This window comes from Lasioglossum baleicum, chromosome 9 (assembly GCF_051020765.1).
Source record: "Lasioglossum baleicum chromosome 9, iyLasBale1, whole genome shotgun sequence".
Taxonomy (NCBI): domain Eukaryota; kingdom Metazoa; phylum Arthropoda; class Insecta; order Hymenoptera; family Halictidae; genus Lasioglossum; species Lasioglossum baleicum.
Window position 1 is genome coordinate 18071547 of NC_134937.1, and position 17916 is coordinate 18089462.

Consider the following 17916-nt stretch of genomic DNA (forward strand, 5'->3'; position numbering starts at 1 on the left):
GCACATGCGGTGGGGCTGCTGCTATAAAGTCGCCGGGAACACGAGGATGCTCTTCAGGATCGCAGACAACCCGGATGAAGGGACTTCGAGGGCTCACTGGCACTTGGGCGATCTTGCTCCTCTGCGGATTCACGCCTTGGGCTCGTGGGAGAATGATCTCGGACAATTTTGGTGAGACGTGGACATTTTCAATCGATACATTTTCAGTTCAATTGTCAAGTGGAGTCGTTGCTCCTCTAATCCCGATCTAACGGGAGTAGACTCACGCGCCTTCTCATTTCTCGATAACGATGGGGTTTTGTCAGTAGTAAAAAGGGGTAAATGAAAGGTCAATCTGGGCCGCAGTCGTCCTCGAAAGTCCTATTTTTACGTTTACGTCGCAGCTTTGGAAATAATTACAGTGGCTCCCGCTAATATTCGGACGCTCTTGAAAACACCATAACTTTTTTAATATTGGAATATCCGACTTGAAATTGTTGGAGAAGTTGGAACAATTGGTTTGCTACGCAACGTGATAAAATTTTTTGAAAAACTCCAATGTTTTTGCATCATCGAGAAATGAGAAGTCGCATCCCGCACCCTTGCAATTCTGGTCATGAGTCTACCCCCTTAACACTGAACCTACCGAGCTCTAAAAGTAGCTGAGATACATGGTGCCTTATAAAAATTATAAAGCATCTTTATATCATAATTTCAATAATTGTGGAATAGAAAGTGGTACGTTTTGTGTTAAGAAAAATAAAATTAGATATGGTTCGAGTAAATTGATTTGAGAATGAGAAAATTCTCACATCGATTGGCCTCTGAGCACATGAAAAAATAATTTTTGAACATCTGACAGTGGAGAAACTTGCTGCATTGCTTCTTTTGTGTCCAACATGATTTGTTTCATAATTTGTTGTACATATACATACTGGTGTGCTTCGTAGAGGACAAGCTGACAGCGCTGACTAAAGTGGTTGATTATATTCATGAGAGACCAGACCAAATGAACGCCGATGCCACCTTTTCTATCACTATCGTCGAAGGTAACGTAGATAAAATTGTTGCCCTGAAATATATTTGAAATATGAAAACCAATGAAACGGTAGACGAATAAAATAAATAACGTTCTCGTGACAGCAAACATAGCGGCCACGCTAATGCATAAAAATGCGCAACAGCTCGAAAACAAATATTGGGAAACGTTAACAAGAATTTTGAAGCTCTGCGACTCGACAAGACGATACCTGATGGAAACTCTCGTTCCTCAAAATAAGGACATTCAATTGTGTAAATCAATTTATAATTTACACCGTGCAGTTGACAATTATGACAATGAAATCTAGAAAAGAAACTGATTATAGTACACCACACGTTGAATAATCCTGTTCTGTGGCTGCGACCCATATTCTGGCAAGATGGCGGCGTCGATAGAAGCAGCTCAACGGCCGACATAACTTATCGAGACATCGTCGGCGATCTGATAATGCAAGGAACGCCCAAGGAAGAAGAGAGCGACCGTTGTCTCGGCGAAATCGTTACGAACGGGCTGAATTCTCGTTATCGAATGCCCGATACGTGCAATCAGATTTTAACGAGGCGGGACTTAACCAGAGGGTATCCTCTGACTCACAGACTGCTGATCGTTCAAGTGGCGAAGACGGTTCGAAGAATCCGATATCGAAAACCCTTGTGTCAATAACCAAAATTTTCTACGGTGTTCAATGACGTTGCAACTGAATCTGTGTTGCAAATTAATCTGTGATCACTAGACTGCGGATTTTATGCATTTATAGTAAAATAGCCTCTATCTCTCTGGTGGAAGAAGAAAAATATTGTCATTGTGTCCAAATTATTCAAGAAAGAGTGATCTGGTTCAGATCTGGTTTCAGATTATAATTATCAGAAGTCTAGTGATCACACAAAGACAATCTTCAGTAATTTTCAGTTGTGAACAAAAATGTTGGAGAAGTTTTACAAAGTAATTGTGAAAGCGAGTAGCCAGGTATCTACCTGGTTATTGCTATAAGGGTTAATTTATGTGGGGTGAAAAAGTCTTGCAGAGTACTTTCTCTTTGTGTTTATTTTAGCTGAGGTGCGAGTACGGTCTGCCGATACGCACGTCCGATTTGGTAGCTTCCTACTGTTCCTCGATCCTTCAGGATTTAACCGACATCGAGGCAGCTGGATTTCCTTACCAGACACCGGACTTGATGATGGAACAAGGTAAAAGGAAGAAACAACAAGTCCACCCTTATTATGAGTAGACAAGATAAAACCAAGGGGGAAATAATTTTGCATAAAAATTCGTGGGCTAAGTTTGTCTTCTTATTTTGTGACGTAATTTTTCTCCGTATTTGAAGTTCTCCTGTGCGGGATGGAAGGCTTCCTCGAGTTCACTGGCGGCCATTTTGAGCGATTGCTGTTAGGGTGGGCGCATCCCAGTGGTTGTTTCAGTTCCTTCGGGTGAGTATTATCACTATACATAGACTGCGGATTTTATTTATTTTATTTATTTGACAAAACAGTAAAAACATTAGGACGATTTAAGTACATCCATACAATCCATACGTTACTTTCAATTTATTACAGTTGTTAAAGATAGGAAGAAATTTTTATATGGTATTTTTATATGGCCATCTTGTAATGGACGAAGAAAAATTTTTATTTTGCATAAAGAATCGCAGTCTAATTATCTGTATGTACTTAGGGGTGTGCCGGTGTCCGAGAACTTCAAGTCGGGTCGGGTCAGATTCCCGAAAATTTCGAGTTCCCCGAATTTTGATTAAATAATTAATTATATTATAATATATGGAATATATAATATATTTATAAATATATAACGAATAAATTATATTTCGAGAATCCCGATGAATCCAGAGAATCTAAATTTTTGGGCACCAGTGTCCCGATCCCGAAGAAATGTCGTGTTCCCGACCCGATATTCCGGGTCCTCGCACACCCCTGATTATCAGTAAAGCAAGTTCCAGCACAGTTTTATAAGAATTCTAGTTTATTCTTCCCTCTCTGATCCTGTTCTTTCAGAAACAAGTCCCTCGAAAGTGAGCCTCGGAAGGTAAGAAGAGCTTCAACGTCAACAGACTTCGGTTGCGACAGCCATGCCACTGGGCTCGCAGCGGCAACTCTTTCATTGTTCATTCGTGAGAACGTAGAAAACGCAATCAAATAGTTGATTAAAACCTCCAGTAATCCGTCTCGCAATTTTCACAATGGCTCGCCTCCGCATTCGGCTTCCCTTTCACCGAGGAAACCAGAGTACATATAATTATTTGTTGATCGATTCATTCGTTTATTTAGAAAGAAACTTATATAGCACATTTGTACTTTCTCGTTTATTAGTAGCTTCAAATATCAGTGGTTAGCGATAAAACACTTCTTAATCGTTAATTAAGACTTGGAACGTCTCCGAAGAGTCGTCGCTTCATTGTCGTTTTTATGAATGAACTACTTATCTATCGATGAACCTATCGATGAACATCGTTGCGTGTCAATGGTTACTTCAGATAAATGATTAAAAAAGAAAACCGAAGTTAAACGTATTAAAATAGAAACAGGATAGAAAAGTTTATTCTCTGTACTACTATAAATAATAAATTTCAATGCAGTGAACAGGTCTTTAAAATTGATCTAAATTCTCTATCTACAAAATATTCTAAATCCTCGTTTTACATTTTTTAACACTTTCGCCACTGTTAGTTTCTGCGTGTAGATTCGAAAAAGAATCTGGATATGGGTTGAAGATCGAATTCGTGGCGAAAGGGTTGAAAAAGAATAGAGTCGAGTCCTTGGCGAAGAAGAAGTCGACACAGGACGACGTTGAAAACGAGAAATAATTTACTCGACACGGTGTAACAACGAATTACAAATCGTGGGTCAGCGTGCGTGTAAAAGTGGGGGCGGGAAATGACGGAGTGAAATAAATAAGTCAGTCGTTAACCTTGCGTAGGAGAGACTGGTTCTCGGCCGGTGAGGCAACGCGTATATTTTTGCATACGCTTAACATTTTCGTTATCCTTGAAAACGGAATCTATTCCCGTCCCGTAGTGGATCGCCGTCGCCATTTTGATACCGCCGAAACGCTGTGCAACGGCGCGGCGCGCGGCAGTGTCGTTTCTCAAAGCGAAGGAAAATAGACTCGTGGTTTGCGCGACTCGTGAAAAATTCTATTGTATAATATATTACGCGTGTCGAACAGGCCCTCGCCTCGAACGATCATCGGTATCCCTATGAACAGACATCATAATTGCATTACGAAGCCTGTTCTCTGAGAAATTGACAATACAGTAGGACCTCGATTAACAAATATGCATGCGTTTAAATATGATTATATTATGAAAGGAAATAAATGTTAACAAATAAAAAAATTAAGTTTTGAATATAATGTACATTTTAATTATGTCCCTCGGGTCTCGATTATGCATCGGGCCTTCATTTATCAGGGCTCTGTATCTCTCGATAAAGCCGGTAAATCGAGGTCCTACCGTACTTTCGATCTCCAACTGGTCCGGTAGTTTATTCACTGAACGAACAATAGAAATTGGATTTATCAAGTCTTTGTTCTCCTCGGGAAAAACAGACTACATATAATTCTCTGCAGTCTTGCATTTTGTTCCCTTGAAAACAGAACTGGGTTTGCATATTGTTCCGTGTAAAATGTCGATGCTTCAATTCTAGAATTATTGTTCAGAATTAAAGCCGAGATATTCGGATTATAAATTGTCAAAATTTGAAGTGTATAGTAAAAATAAGGCCTGGCCTCTCTGTAAGAGACGATCGTGAAAGTTCGTAGTCGCCGATATAATCGTTCGAGGGAGCAATCTCTCGGTGCCATAAATACGTTCTAATCTAGCATTCGCGATTAGCGTCGCGTTGCGTCACGAAACACGATTAGGTACAACGATTTTCGATAAATCTCTCGTCGACGGGAAGCCGCGGTGCTGCCTCGTGCTTTGGTGCGATTGCGCTGATTGAACTTCAAGCGACCCCTCTGCGAAGCAATTATGTACACTGTTAATCTTGATCGTGTGGATTAAGAACAGTCTAATTCCTCCGGGGGATATGAGTCTTCCCGATCGTTCTTGTCATATGATACTCTGCCACGGTCCTTTTCAAGGTCGTCGGTAATTGTACGGCCTGCCGTAGGGACCCATCCTGCTGTTCAGCTTGTCGTACTTCAGCTGCTGGAAGTAGCTGAACACCACCAGCCACAGATACGTGTAGATCACTGGAAAAAGAAAGTATTTGGCTTAAAGATTAAATTGAAAGATTAAGATCGAATAGGTAGCTTTACTTTTTAAACATCTTTTCGTGTGTCTATTACTTTCGTTAACCCATTGCACTACAATTTATTTTACGGTTTCTGAGTACATAGTTGGAACTTTTTTCTGGTTCGTAATTTCAAAGAAAGAAGAAAATGTATATTTATTGTATGCCTGTATATGTTCATGTATTCATTCGAATGGAGGTACTCACCGACAGCTATGAGGCCGATTATGAGCCACAAAATACCATTTATGGTTTCATGATTCACGAAGAACATGATGGACGTGTAGATCACGCTGATCAGCAGTCCAATCGCTAGGATGATACCCAGAACCACCCACGGCAGCATCATAAACGTGTTTTTCTATAAACATGAATGTATTCTCCTTAATGTTGGCATTGAGAAGTGACATTATGCTTTTGTGTGATTTCTGTTTCGTGGTACACGCAAGGTTGCCATTTGCCATTGATTATGCAATTGCGGTTTCTCCTTACTCTGAAAACGCCGACGATGAGTAACGTTGAGATCAGGATCGTCATACACAGATTTATCGCGAAAATGATCTTGACGATACTCTGGTCCAGTACGTCGATCAGTATCGTTTTCCATTCTACGTTCAGAGTGAAGATCATGATCAACGAGATGATCGAGAGGATCTGAACGACAGCAAAGAAGAAATTATTAAAATGGTCGAAGGAAAAACATTATGATTGTGTTGAATCATTCAAACTACATAGATGTACTCACTATGCCAAGGACCCCGGTGAATATTGTACCCGCTTTCAGCGAGTAACATCTACAGCAGGACGCCAACTGCATTCTGAAAAAACAATTATGAACATTTGAAGAAATCGAACAACAAGAACTCGGAAGATTTTTATCGCTCAACAGTGATCCTCCGGAGAGAAACGGGAGAGAGATCAAGATAGAATTTGGATCACGAGTAGATTTAGAAGCCGAGTGCTCGAGTATTTTTAAAACCGATCAACGATCGATCCCTCATTCCTTTTAAAAGATCATTGTCTATTTATTTGCGATCTACATTCACCATGCGGTCAGAGAAATCTTGATCTTGCTAAAAGTAGTATCAAACTCAAATCTCTCAATTCCCGTGTTTAAAAGAATGCGACTTTATAATTTATGGGATAAAATTACACTCGTTTTCAATTTATTCATTTTCCTCGTTCACCAGAATCATTTCCTTTTTTATTTCTCTGCAACGATTGACGAAAGAAAGAAAACAAAATGAAAGTACAGGACAAAGATCAAACAAGTTTTTTACGTAATCCGTAATTCGTAATTCGTAATTCGTAATTCGTGTTATATTTCCGCGTCCCGTGTTTACTACGCGAACGCACTTTAAGCCCTCGAGCAGATCGTTCGCCCGTTTCAATGGCGTAATCATCGCATTAGCATGTCGTGTCGTTACGTCGACGCTGACGTGTCGCGTCGTTCACCTTACTCATTTTTATTTCAGGCGGTACAAGACGCAGAAATGTCTAAAAATTACTCAGTATGCAAATGAGAACGCTTCGAAGCCACAATACTCGATTCGATCGCTAGCAACGCGTCGTTTTTGCAAGGTATACGCAGGTATACGCTACTGTGCAAAAGAAACAAGCATCCGGCCATATTTAATAGAAAAGCGTAAAAAATCAAATACGAACACAGTAAGTTTTGACAAAGGATTCCGCTATTTAATTGGATAGTTCTGAGAATATTACGTGTTATAACTTCTACATAAAGATAAGAAAATCTATAATATTTAATGTATTCGTGGTAGACTACTGCGGATCTTTAAATAAAATTAAAAAATTGTCTGCGTCGAGACATCAAACAAAAATTGTTAACAAGGTGGAAGTAAAAGTAGGTACATAGTTGAAAAGTGTGAAGCGACCCTGATAAAGTCATCCGTAATGATATCAGGGATACGTCAGGATCAATTTTTGTGAACAAGAAGGAAAATGAAGCCTCACGAGTGAGAAATGAGCGCGAATTCCACATTCGCGGGCACGGTGGCATTAAATGGCGCCGTTTGATTCGCATCACGCCGAAAATAGAGGGAATATGGGTCATTGGCATAGGTGGCCCGGCGCGGCGTCTATTTTAACTTGTTCAGAGCAGTTTCTGTCTCCCCGTCGCTGACCTTCCCTTCTGCGTTTATTATTCCTCCGGATGGCTGTATCCGGCCTCGCGAATGCCAGGGAACACCCTTGTGCCACAAACATTTGCGGAGAAACGAAATTTTATACGGTACACTACGTGATTCGAGAACACTGGAATGAATAAGATGTTAGAGAATAATTCATTAGAGTACTAAATGAATTTTCAAATAACATGCCTGCGTCTTCAGCGTAATGAGAGATTAAAGAGAAATTTATTACAGGCTTGTTAACATTATTAATATTGTTAAAATCTCAACTAAAAAAACCTTTAAATAACTTGCCCGAGAGAATTCTCAGCTCAATCTGATATTTCATACAACAATGTGTTCGATAAAAAAATTGATCGTTATTCATGATATAATAATGTAAATAGATAATACGTATCTTCGGATTTTACAAATATTTATCAAACGGTTGTAGTATGTAAGTTCCTGGCCGAATTTTCATCTTATTTCTTGTGAATGCTTCAACTATGAACACTTGAAAACAGTTTACAATTTATAACACAATTTCTAATCAATCGTGAACAATTATTCACGAATTTTTTAAACAATAGACAATGTACAGAATTGATGTGAAAATGATTGTGCGCCTCTTTTAACAATGCCTTGTATAATTAGTTCCTTAGTTCCTGGAAAGTTCTATGTTATCCTTTAGCAGTTCCTTTTATAAATTGATTTTCACTTGCTGGAAAATCTGACGACCTTGTTGAACAATTCTTCGTACAAATCGATCGAACGAGACGTGACGTGACAATCTCTTATAATCGACTCGCTCGACAGAACACAGCTTTCGCTGGTGAACACGTCGTCCAGGAGTGACATCTCCCCGTGTTTTCTCCGTTTCGAACGATCGCGCCGCGCCGATCCGCGTTTCACGGAACAACGAGCTCGTTGATCCGGCGCGCGGCGCGCCGGATCGCCGGCTGGCAATTAAGCGGTGCTTAATTAATTGAGACGAGAGCAAACGGAGAGAACTGGAGCGAGGCCCGCCGTGGATCGGAGTCACGGTTAATTCACCTTCCGCGATTGGCCGCTGTGTCACCCGTAGCCCTGAATCCTCGGCCCTTACAAGGCTCGCGTGGCCCGCAGGCCCGCAGCGTTTGTCTGCCCTCGGCTAGTAGATACTACTGATCATGGTCAGACGACCACGCGAGTCACGCTTCAGTTCCCCTTGATTTTCAAGAGAGTGTTCCATACGCCATACACAGTTACCAATTGTAGACTGCAGATTTGATGCATTTATGACCAAAAAATCGGTGGATGTAATTTAAAACAGTAAATACATTAGGACAATTTAACAACGCCCATGTTATTCTCGCGATATGTATATTGTATTAAAATTGTTGAAAATAGAAAGAAAGTTTTATATGGCTTCTGTGTCTTGCAATTGATGAGGACAATTTTTATTTTGCATAAAGATCCGCAGTCTAGATATCAAAATAGATCTGTAGATCTTTCACAGCTTACTCTACAGCCATACTTTTTCTTCTCTCTTCCCAGATTTTAGTGAACTGAATACTGGTTGCAATTTTTTAAATTGTCGATTTTCAATGTTTTAAATTTAAATTGTAATCTCTGTGGCTCTTGCAAACTGACTTGCAAACTGACGTGGATTTTGTCAAACAAATATAATGATCCGGTTTAAAATGTGTGCCACCAATTTGATTGCAGCTTTCCATTAAAAATTTCAATTATACTCTCTATGGATCTTTTAAGGTTACTTCAATGTCAAACAAATGCAATGATCCGATTTAAAAAGCTAGAAAGAGTACTTATGCGGAGATGAACGACAACTGGGAACAGAAGATCGCCGTGAGATCGGCCGACACGCGTGACCGTGACGGTCATGGCGAGCACGAAGCATCGTCGAGGCCTGACAGGCCCCATAAGGAAACGCATCTCGATCCACCGATTTCTCTCGTTCACCTCGTGCAAAAAGGAAACGCGTCACCGTCCACCGTGAACAACCAGTCGGTTGACATTGCCACCGGCGCGGCGGCGCGGCTGTCCCACCGATTTCTGCGTCACGATACAACGCCACGGATTCGTGATTTATCCTGTTGTCAGCGAGACACGAATCTTTCGCCCATAATAAAAAGACTGGTCGATGTTTATCGTCGTAGAAATCTTCGCCGGACACAGAAATAATCAGACAGTTTCGATGGAAAGTTTCCAGAATTAAATAGGAACTTTTGAGAGACTACTAGGTGGTTCTCAAGGTACTCTAAGATCCTGATACAATCCGAAGATTCCTAAACTTTTATTCGCATTGAAATGGTACGATGGTAAAAATGTAATTTCTTTTATGTCCTAGTGCTTTTAAAAAACATTTATATGTTTTAACAATAGAATAATTAAACGTCTGCATGAATTGTAAGAAACACAAGTCAAATGTTTAATGATTCTTCTTGATTCTACTGATTAATGTCTTTTAGTCTTTCCTGCGTTTCTTCATGTACTAATTTTTGATTTTCTGAAAAATGCATAAAAGCAATCTACCTATAAATATTGAGTCGTTGCAATAAAAAAAAGAAAATATCTTAATTCCACTGATTTTAATTCCTAAAATGTAAAACTTGTTATACTTAGTTTTCGATTTTATTCTGAAAAATAAAATATCGTAAATGAATGTGGCAATGTGGCATACCCAGACAATTTTATTTTGTCCGAGCTGCTTAGTCTATTTAGTCTAATGTCTAATGGCGATTATGGAACCTCATTAAGATTGACCGCATCAATATTCCAAACAACTTTCATATTAACAAAGTAGGCCTGTGCGATACGAATAACTGCATTCAATTTCGCTTTTTCTTGATTATGAAACATCCTGGATTGAATGGAATTTCTGGGTTCAACGAGATTTCTTGGAGTCAACGTGACCGAACAAAGAGTTGAGCCGTTTATTTTGAAAGTGGCTCGAGTCCATTCTTGGTAAGAAGATACATATTATTCACTTAATAATTGCTATTATTTTAATAGGAATTGTAAAAACTCTCTTAGATATACTTAAGGAGTGTGATACATTGGTATCCTGTACGTACATTTTTAATTTTATTGAAACGCGCGCGCGCAAACTCTTAAATATCTCAATTTAAACTTAAATGGACTTATATAGGCCACTTTCAAAATGAACGGCTCACAGTTAACAGTTGATCCTCATTATAATTTAGAACAATTATGAATTGCAGTAATATTGACCGGTGCTCGTTCGATAGTTGGATACGCAATACGCAGTTGAAGTCGCATTACGGAGCACGCAACATTAGCACGCAACTATAAGCGTGCCCGTCTATAAGCGGCGATGATACATCGAATTAGGTCAGCTTAGGTGAACCGTCGGCCCATGTCAAAGGCGGAACCGTGGAAAAATCGCGACGATTCCAATATCTTGACGACGCGACGCGACGGTCGCATGCCCGCCTTTGTATGGTTACGAATCACCGAGTCCTATTTATCAGGCAAATGAAAATGCAAGAAACGAATACCGTCGGAAGTCGTGTTCGAGCTGAATGCACTTTGACTCGGTTTGCTCGCCGTGTTGCAAAAAGCTTGCTGCGTCATAGGATGATGGAGATCAACGTCGACATCTTGTTCCCCGCTGGACAACGTGACAACATTCTTTGCTTTCTATCCTTGCGTTGCGTTGGCGAGGTGTGGTCTCGCGTGATGCAGTTATCCCGTTCCAGAGAGTCACTGTTTAATTTTATGCAACGTTCGAATTGCTATACGCAAATTCCCATTTCTGTAGAAAATAGTCATTTGTTAAGTGTTAATCCTTCGATGCATCATGCTTCCTTGAATCGTGCCAATTTCATACAATCCTCGAGTTCAGAAATGTGTATTGCTCGTTGCGATACATTCTTTCATATTTTATTGTTCTTGGAATAGTTCGATGTACTTCATCGTTTTTCAGTAAACATTTTAAACATTTCATTTTTCCTTCCTTTCTTTTTCGTGAAAATTAAATCCACAGTTTATTAAATGAAAAATGGAAGAAGTTCGCTGTTAATGTTAGACTAAACTACAATGTAATTGAATGTAAGGACAGTGTATTATTAGGTAGACCGTGATCTGTCTTGAAGTCAAAGTACACAGACGGTGGCTTACACCGATAATGTTTGACAACCTGAATCAACATTTTATCGCTCGTATAGAGACTGAAACTTTGTTATTAATAATGACGATCCCCCAATTTTCTCACTTGAGAAAGAAACAGCTATTCGACTGGTTAACTTGAAGACAGGGAAAAGTAGGAAAAAATGGCATCGGATAATTCTTACAATTCCGAGGAAGAGGAAGAGGAAGAATCCACTCGAAAAAACGCGAGTCGAGTTGCAGCGGAAACGATCGGAGTCCACGTTAAATTTAGTCAAGCCACGTGGGTTAAACATTGGGCGGAAAAAATAGAAAAACGACTTGACACGCGTGTTTACGGCGCCGCCGCCGCCTGTTCAATTATTCTTGACCCAGATGGGGCCATTTAATCGGAAGCGTGGAAAAGGGCGGATCGGCCACTTAACCCGGGCTTCGTTACTTTGCTTTCTTCAATCGGGGCGCTGTCCTTCCGTGGAACAGATATGTATACGCCACGATCGATACGCCACGCGAGCGAATGTTTCAAATTCCTCCGGTCCCTGATTCCTAATACATACATAGAACGAAACGTATCCGGTTACCGTGCGGATTAGGGTTGCCAACTTTTTCTTAGTTAGACAATTCCGGGACATACGCAGTGGTTGTAAAAAGGATTCGTACGCCCTTTGAAACAGAATAACATTTTTAAAATTGTACCAAACGACCTGATTTTGTATAATCAGTTAGAAGCATTGGTTTACAAAATGATATGCAAGAAAGATTTTCCAAAAATTATAATGTACAAGGTTACATGCAAAAATAAAAAAGGCATTTTTTAAAACTTTTTTATTTGGGCCCTTAAAGACAATTTAAAATATACGTTTTGTAGATCTACAATAGTAGTTACACACATGCTGAAAATTTCATCGGAATCGACTAACATAGACACGAGCTAAAATAAATCAGGTCGATTGGTACAATTATAAAAAAGTTATTCTATTTTAAATGGCGTACGAATACTTTTTACACCCACTGTAAGACAAGAAAAGGAAACTTTATAGAAGGGCCATTCTTGTAAAATTACCTGAAATTGCCAATTTCTTGTTACTGTATACTGTATAACCAACTTAGAAATGTAAATTTTGTTGTTATTTAGATACACTGGGTTTATTTCGTCACGTGCATCAGTTATTAAAGTACTCGTTTAAGAAATATATTTTGATCTGTGTCACTTTTCTTATGATGTATATGTAACTTGTGATATAATATATGTAACTTCACAATATTCTTGTGTTTGCTACATTGACAAGTAAAATACAGTGCACATTCACGTATAAAAATGTTAATGTTTTTACCCGCGGCATAATTTTCTAAGCGAGGCTGAACGAGGCTTGATAGAAAAAACCTGAACACAAAAAGACTACGTATGAGGAAGGTCGCGTGACACCTACGCTACGAAACGCGGACCGATCGTAGCAGGTCTGGATCGTGAGTCGCCATCGGAATTTCCGATTCAGATCTTTATCGAGGACTTTTATATGTGCAGCATCCATCCCGGCCTCCGCGTCAGGTGCAACTTCGCTCGCGGAATATCGATTCGCGATCGCGAGCCGCTGCTTTCGTAATTGGTTTCCGCGTTCACCGAGGATCGAGAAAGAGAATTCTATTACTTGGCGATTAACGATTTTGCTTTTACTTAGAATTATTAGTAGACTGCGAACTGTATGCACTTGCGGGAAGAACGAGTAGGCAGAATTTAACACAGTAGAAATTGTAAAATATTTTTAAAAATATTGATATGTCATTTTCTATTGTTTTAAATAATTCTAGAAATGTCTTTTGCTCATAATCGATCCAGCAAATTTTTATTTTACATAAACTTCCGCGATTATTAATAGTTCTGATAAAAACGTTCAACATTATGTAATAAAAAGAAGAAACATTTAATAGAATGACAGTGACTGATGAATGGCAATGTTTGCATAATATCAAGCACGAAGTCGCGCAGAAATCTGGAGAGTAGTAATCGGAAGAAATGTTGCAAAACTCCGACGCAGGTTCGCGGCGAATCGAGATCCACGCGATCCACGTGATCCACGTTCGAGAAGTGCATCTCAGCCAGCGGGGAGCATGCGCATGCATTTCTGTGCATGTATGCGTGTTGTCATGGTTCAGCCGCGATCGCGAGGCTGGCCTCCTTTTACATTTCGCGGTGCTCGGAACAGTGTGCCATCTTCTTGCGCGCCGCGCCGGTTGCACACAATTTTTGTGGGCCGCGGCCGTCCGTAAAAACACCCGCAATCGGTCCATCGTTGACCTTGTGTGCGCATCCTTCTCTCTCTCTCTCTCTCTCTCTCTCTCTCTCTCTCTCTCTCTCTCTCTCTCTCTCTCTCTCTCTCTCTCTCTCTCTCTCTCTCTCTCTCTCTCTCTCTCTCTCTCTCTCTCTCTCTCTCTCTCTCTCTCTCTCTCTCTCTCTCTCTCTCTCTCTATATATATATATATATATATATATATATATTCTTCTTCGTTTCTATTGTCTCTATTTTTTCGTTCATTTATGTCATTCTTTTCCTGTCGGTACTTATTTTCGTACATAGTACGCTTCTCGCTTGTGCTGGATTAATTATTTTTTCTGTACATATATTTTATAATGTATAGCAATATGAATAAGTCTGGTACGTGATTGCCGTAATGTGATTATTGAATTTTTCAAATAAATATCTTGAATAAGAAATTTAATCTCTTCTTATGTATTGATGATCATTTGCAGTATATTTACCTTTTCCATATATCAAAATAAATTGATGAATTAAATGTTATGTATTTTTTAAATAATAAGTATCTTGAATCCGATATATAGTCTCTTCTTACATATTGTATACATTCACCTTTTCCATATATCAAAATAAGTTGATGAATTAAATATTTTATGAACTTTCTAATGACAAAAATCTGTGTAAACTGTAGAACAGCTTAGAAACCGTACAACAAAGCATCGAACTCGAAGCGAAAATAAACGCGCATTCTCAGCGTCTTTCCAACAGCAATAAAGTGTTGCAACATTGAAGATATCCCCGAGAGTTTGAACGATACGGAACCAAAGGTCTCGATTTCAGTTATTTGAGAAACACACAGCTGTCCTCGCTGTTCTTCTCTCTCGCATTCGTATTCCACCGTCGTCATCTGTTTATCGAGAAGTCAAGACCCGTGTAAACAATTTAAAGAAATCAAATATTCTCTCGAACACATTTCTGCAGCCATCGGGGTGCATTCTTTCACGTTAATACCAAGAAATACTTAAAATAGAAGCAATAAAAAGCAAACGGTAAGAGAACGATGCAAGATCGCCGCGTTTCGATTTATCTCTTTTCCGAGGAAGATTCGTTTCCCCAGATTTTTTATTGCAGAACACGTGGGAGGCGGCTCACGGTTATCTTGACGGGCTCGCGGCACCAACGACGGAATTTTGCAAATTATTTGCATGATAAACACAGGCGGTAATTTTTATCGCTCGTCTTCGTGCTGCACACTTTCCACAGTAGGTTCGACGCGGGTAATCTGAACTCTGAACAGGTTTATCTTGCACATTAAATTAATAATTGTTTAAAAAATCTCCGCGAGCGGAGTCCGTCACTGGTTTCGCTTCTAAGAGCTTATACATACATATATGTATAAAACCTTGCGTCTTACACAGGAAGATTTTTCAATCTTCTTCTTCATCTTTTAAATTTTTAAATCTCGCTATAATCGAAGGTCTGCATTTATCGCTGCCACCGATGAAATAAATGATTTTTAACATTTCCACAACATGTTTATTGCATTTTTAATGGCAGATTTATTGGCGCGCGTCGAGTAACGCGAGAGAGTCGAAGCAACCGTACGCCACAGTCGATTATACAATTCCCGACGATTATCGTCAATTACTATAATAGCAGACAGTTTTCCTGTCGTGAACTCGAGGTTCATCGTATTTCACGCGTTTTAAACAGGTTCATGCGAAGAATTTCATTCGGAATCTGTAAGGATTACGCGAAACGATTTCCTTCGATTTATGCACTTAAGAAATCTAATCTGGCTTCGGTTCCGCACATAAAAAGTACCAGAAAGACATTACTTTTTCACCGAAAGGTAAACAAATTTTTGTACCAAGAATCGCAATAAAATCACACCTTCCAACAACAATTCTATGGTCCTCGTCTGATTCACGTATTTTTTAAATTTTCATCCATCGAATACGAACACTGTTTAATTTATATTACAAACAATATGTATTCGCCAATAAGTATCTTTGATTTTCGCCAGAAAATAAGCCTTGAGAATACATATTGTTGGTATGTAATACGAATTGAATAGTGTTTGTATTCGACGGATAAAAATTTCAAAAATTCCTCAATGAGATACAACACTCCACCGTAACGGGAAACACGAAACAAAAGTATTGCGTCCGATTTCACAATACCGATCGGCGGATCGTAAATATTTACGAGCAAGCTGGCAACAGGCGCGCGACTCGACGCGGAAATGTGTTTGCTTTCGCAGCAATTGTAAGAGAAACAATTATTGCCGGTTGACGGGTTTTCGCGTAAACATCTCCTCGATTATTTTTCGTTTCCGTTGCGACGACTCCTGTTTCGCGGTTTTGGCTTTGGTCACGCTCGTTAAAAGTCCGCGATGGCGTCCGAGATCGAGTGTATTCAATTAACAGATGGTTCCTAAATGTTTCCATTTCGTTTAATATACACAAAACGCGCTTGTTCACTCCGAAGTCGTGTTTCGTGTTAATTGCACTCGTAAATAATTTTGTGAACGATTTTTCGGATACCTGAATGATTGTAATTCGCAATATTCGGATATGACACTCTTAAAAATTGATATTTTCACCAAGATTCACTAACAATTCCAAAAAGGGGAAGCGCATGGAGCCGTAGATGTGCTCCTTCAGCTCAAAAACTGAAATTTTCACCGGGAGTTCACTGGCAACCAACAAACTCTAACAATTTTCACTCTTACAGTGTATTTCCTTTTAGTTTAAAAACTAAATTTTGTCCAGAGTTCAGTAGCAATAAACAAACTCTAACAATTTGAAAATGTAGAGATGAAAAAGTACCTGGAGCCGCAAAGAAAAATGAGAAAGCAACCCTTAGCTTAAAATCGAAATTCACTGTAAAAAGGACGTTTCGTTTTTGATCTCGCGAGAAGACTGTTGGGTTTCACCGACGGTGAAACCGATCCGATCTAAATACTCACTTTTCGGTGGCACCGGACCGGAAACGGAAGGGAAGGGTTGCTGGCGGAGGCGGTTGTGTTGCGGCTGCGGCTGGCGAAAACTCCGCCGGTGGTGAACGTGTCGGTAGAACGGCGAGAGGAGATAGAAGAGACGAGAGAAAAGAGAAAAGAGAAAGGAGAAGAGCTAGAGAGAGAGAGAGAGAGAGAGAGAGAGAGAGAGAGAGAGAGAGAGAGAGAGAGAGAGAGAGAGGGGAGCGACTCTGTAAGTAGCTTGAGACACAACGAAACCACGCTTAGGTCCAGCGCGCGCGGTCCGCTCGCAATAGGAGATGGTCAGAAACTGTGCCAAGAACGGCAAGAACAGTATACGCCGTCGCGGCAAACCGCGACGCGGTATACCTACGAGCCCGACGCGTGTGCACCTACACCTACACCGCCGGTGGCCAACCAACACACCACCGCAACGATCCAGCGATCTCTGATCTCTGTTCCGCACGCCGAGCGATCGCCGAATCGATATCGTTTTCCATAAGACCGCCTTCTGCTAATTCTTCATTGTCTTCTTGAGAAAATCAAGTAACCGCTCTCCCTTGCCGCAATGCACAGTAGGACGTCGATTAACCGGATCCCGATTGTAAACAAATATGCGTTTAAATATGATTATATTATGTGAAGGAAAATAAATTTTCAAAAATGGGAAATTTATTTTGGAATATAAATGGAATTTATCAGTGCATATAATTTTTTTGTGCCTTCCTTTGATCACTTCCATTTCTTGTGAATGCGAAGTCTGTTCAGTTTAGAGGTAATAACACTTGAACGGTAAATGGCCATTAATAAAGAGTACCGGGTAAACAGGAACTGTATTTAATTAAGTGAATTAGACTCGTTGAGGGTGGAACAAGAGAGCAAGCTGGGGATCGGTGGAATTAAATGGAGCTGGTCAGGGAAGGTCGTTTGAATCAGACCAGAACTCGGATTAATTAAGATGAAATTAACAATGCCTTGCATTGCTTCCAACAACTGTTATCAGCATAGAAAAATGATTTTTTTCGTGTTAATATTATTGACTAGAACCAAGTGAGTACAGTAGAATTACTCTTCTTAATAGAAAAACGAAGAAAATTCCACGTGAAAATGTTACATTGTAATGTAATCGTTACGGCGCTACCGATTTGCTCCT

The 17916-nt window shown here is 39.8% G+C and overlaps 2 protein-coding genes across 3 annotated transcripts; one reads left to right on the forward strand and one right to left on the reverse strand.

Moving 5' to 3' along the window:
• The first annotated feature begins 45 nt into the window (after positions 1 to 45).
• Positions 46 to 3474, forward strand: LOC143211995 (UPF0764 protein C16orf89 homolog). The gene is made up of 7 exons (XM_076430223.1): positions 46 to 171; positions 930 to 1028; positions 1123 to 1272; positions 1347 to 1645; positions 2073 to 2208; positions 2346 to 2448; positions 3028 to 3474. The coding sequence occupies exons 1-7, from the start codon at positions 75 to 77 to the stop codon at positions 3170 to 3172; spliced, it is 1029 nt and encodes a 342-aa protein (XP_076286338.1). The 5' UTR covers positions 46 to 74; the 3' UTR covers positions 3173 to 3474.
• Positions 2471 to 17086, reverse strand: LOC143212006 (uncharacterized). 2 transcript variants are annotated; one of them, XM_076430252.1, is made up of 5 exons: positions 16755 to 17086; positions 6014 to 6086; positions 5761 to 5922; positions 5476 to 5629; positions 2471 to 5227 (listed from the first exon to the last, which is right to left on the reverse strand). In XM_076430252.1, exons 2-5 carry the CDS (start codon positions 6083 to 6085, stop codon positions 5112 to 5114), a joined length of 504 nt encoding a protein of 167 aa, XP_076286367.1. In that variant the 5' UTR covers position 6086; positions 16755 to 17086; the 3' UTR covers positions 2471 to 5111. The 2 variants fall into 2 exon arrangements, with proteins under 2 accessions (XP_076286367.1, XP_076286368.1); XM_076430253.1 differs by lacking the exon at positions 16755 to 17086 and adding an exon at positions 10919 to 13881.
• Between the last annotated feature and the right edge of the window lie 830 nt (positions 17087 to 17916).

What these genes read in the sequence shown, in the direction of transcription:
- LOC143211995 (XM_076430223.1), top strand. Translation starts at nt 75, where the DNA reads ATGAAGGGACTTCGAGGGCTCACTGGCACTTGGGCGATCTTGCTCCTC. An exon ending in AAATAAGGACATTCAATTGT is followed by an intron (nt 1,273 to 1,346) that starts GTAAATCAATTT and finishes AACTGATTATAG; the next exon opens with TACACCACACGTTGAATAAT. An exon ending in TCGTTCAAGTGGCGAAGACG is followed by an intron (nt 1,646 to 2,072) that starts GTTCGAAGAATC and finishes TGTTTATTTTAG; the next exon opens with CTGAGGTGCGAGTACGGTCT.
- LOC143212006 (XM_076430252.1), bottom strand. Translation starts at nt 6,085, where the DNA reads ATGCAGTTGGCGTCCTGCTGTAGATGTTACTCGCTGAAAGCGGGTACA. An exon ending in TCATCGTCGGCGTTTTCAGA is followed by an intron (nt 5,630 to 5,760) that starts GTAAGGAGAAAC and finishes TCATGTTTATAG; the next exon opens with AAAAACACGTTTATGATGCT. An exon ending in AATCGGCCTCATAGCTGTCG is followed by an intron (nt 5,228 to 5,475) that starts GTGAGTACCTCC and finishes TTCTTTTTCCAG; the next exon opens with TGATCTACACGTATCTGTGG.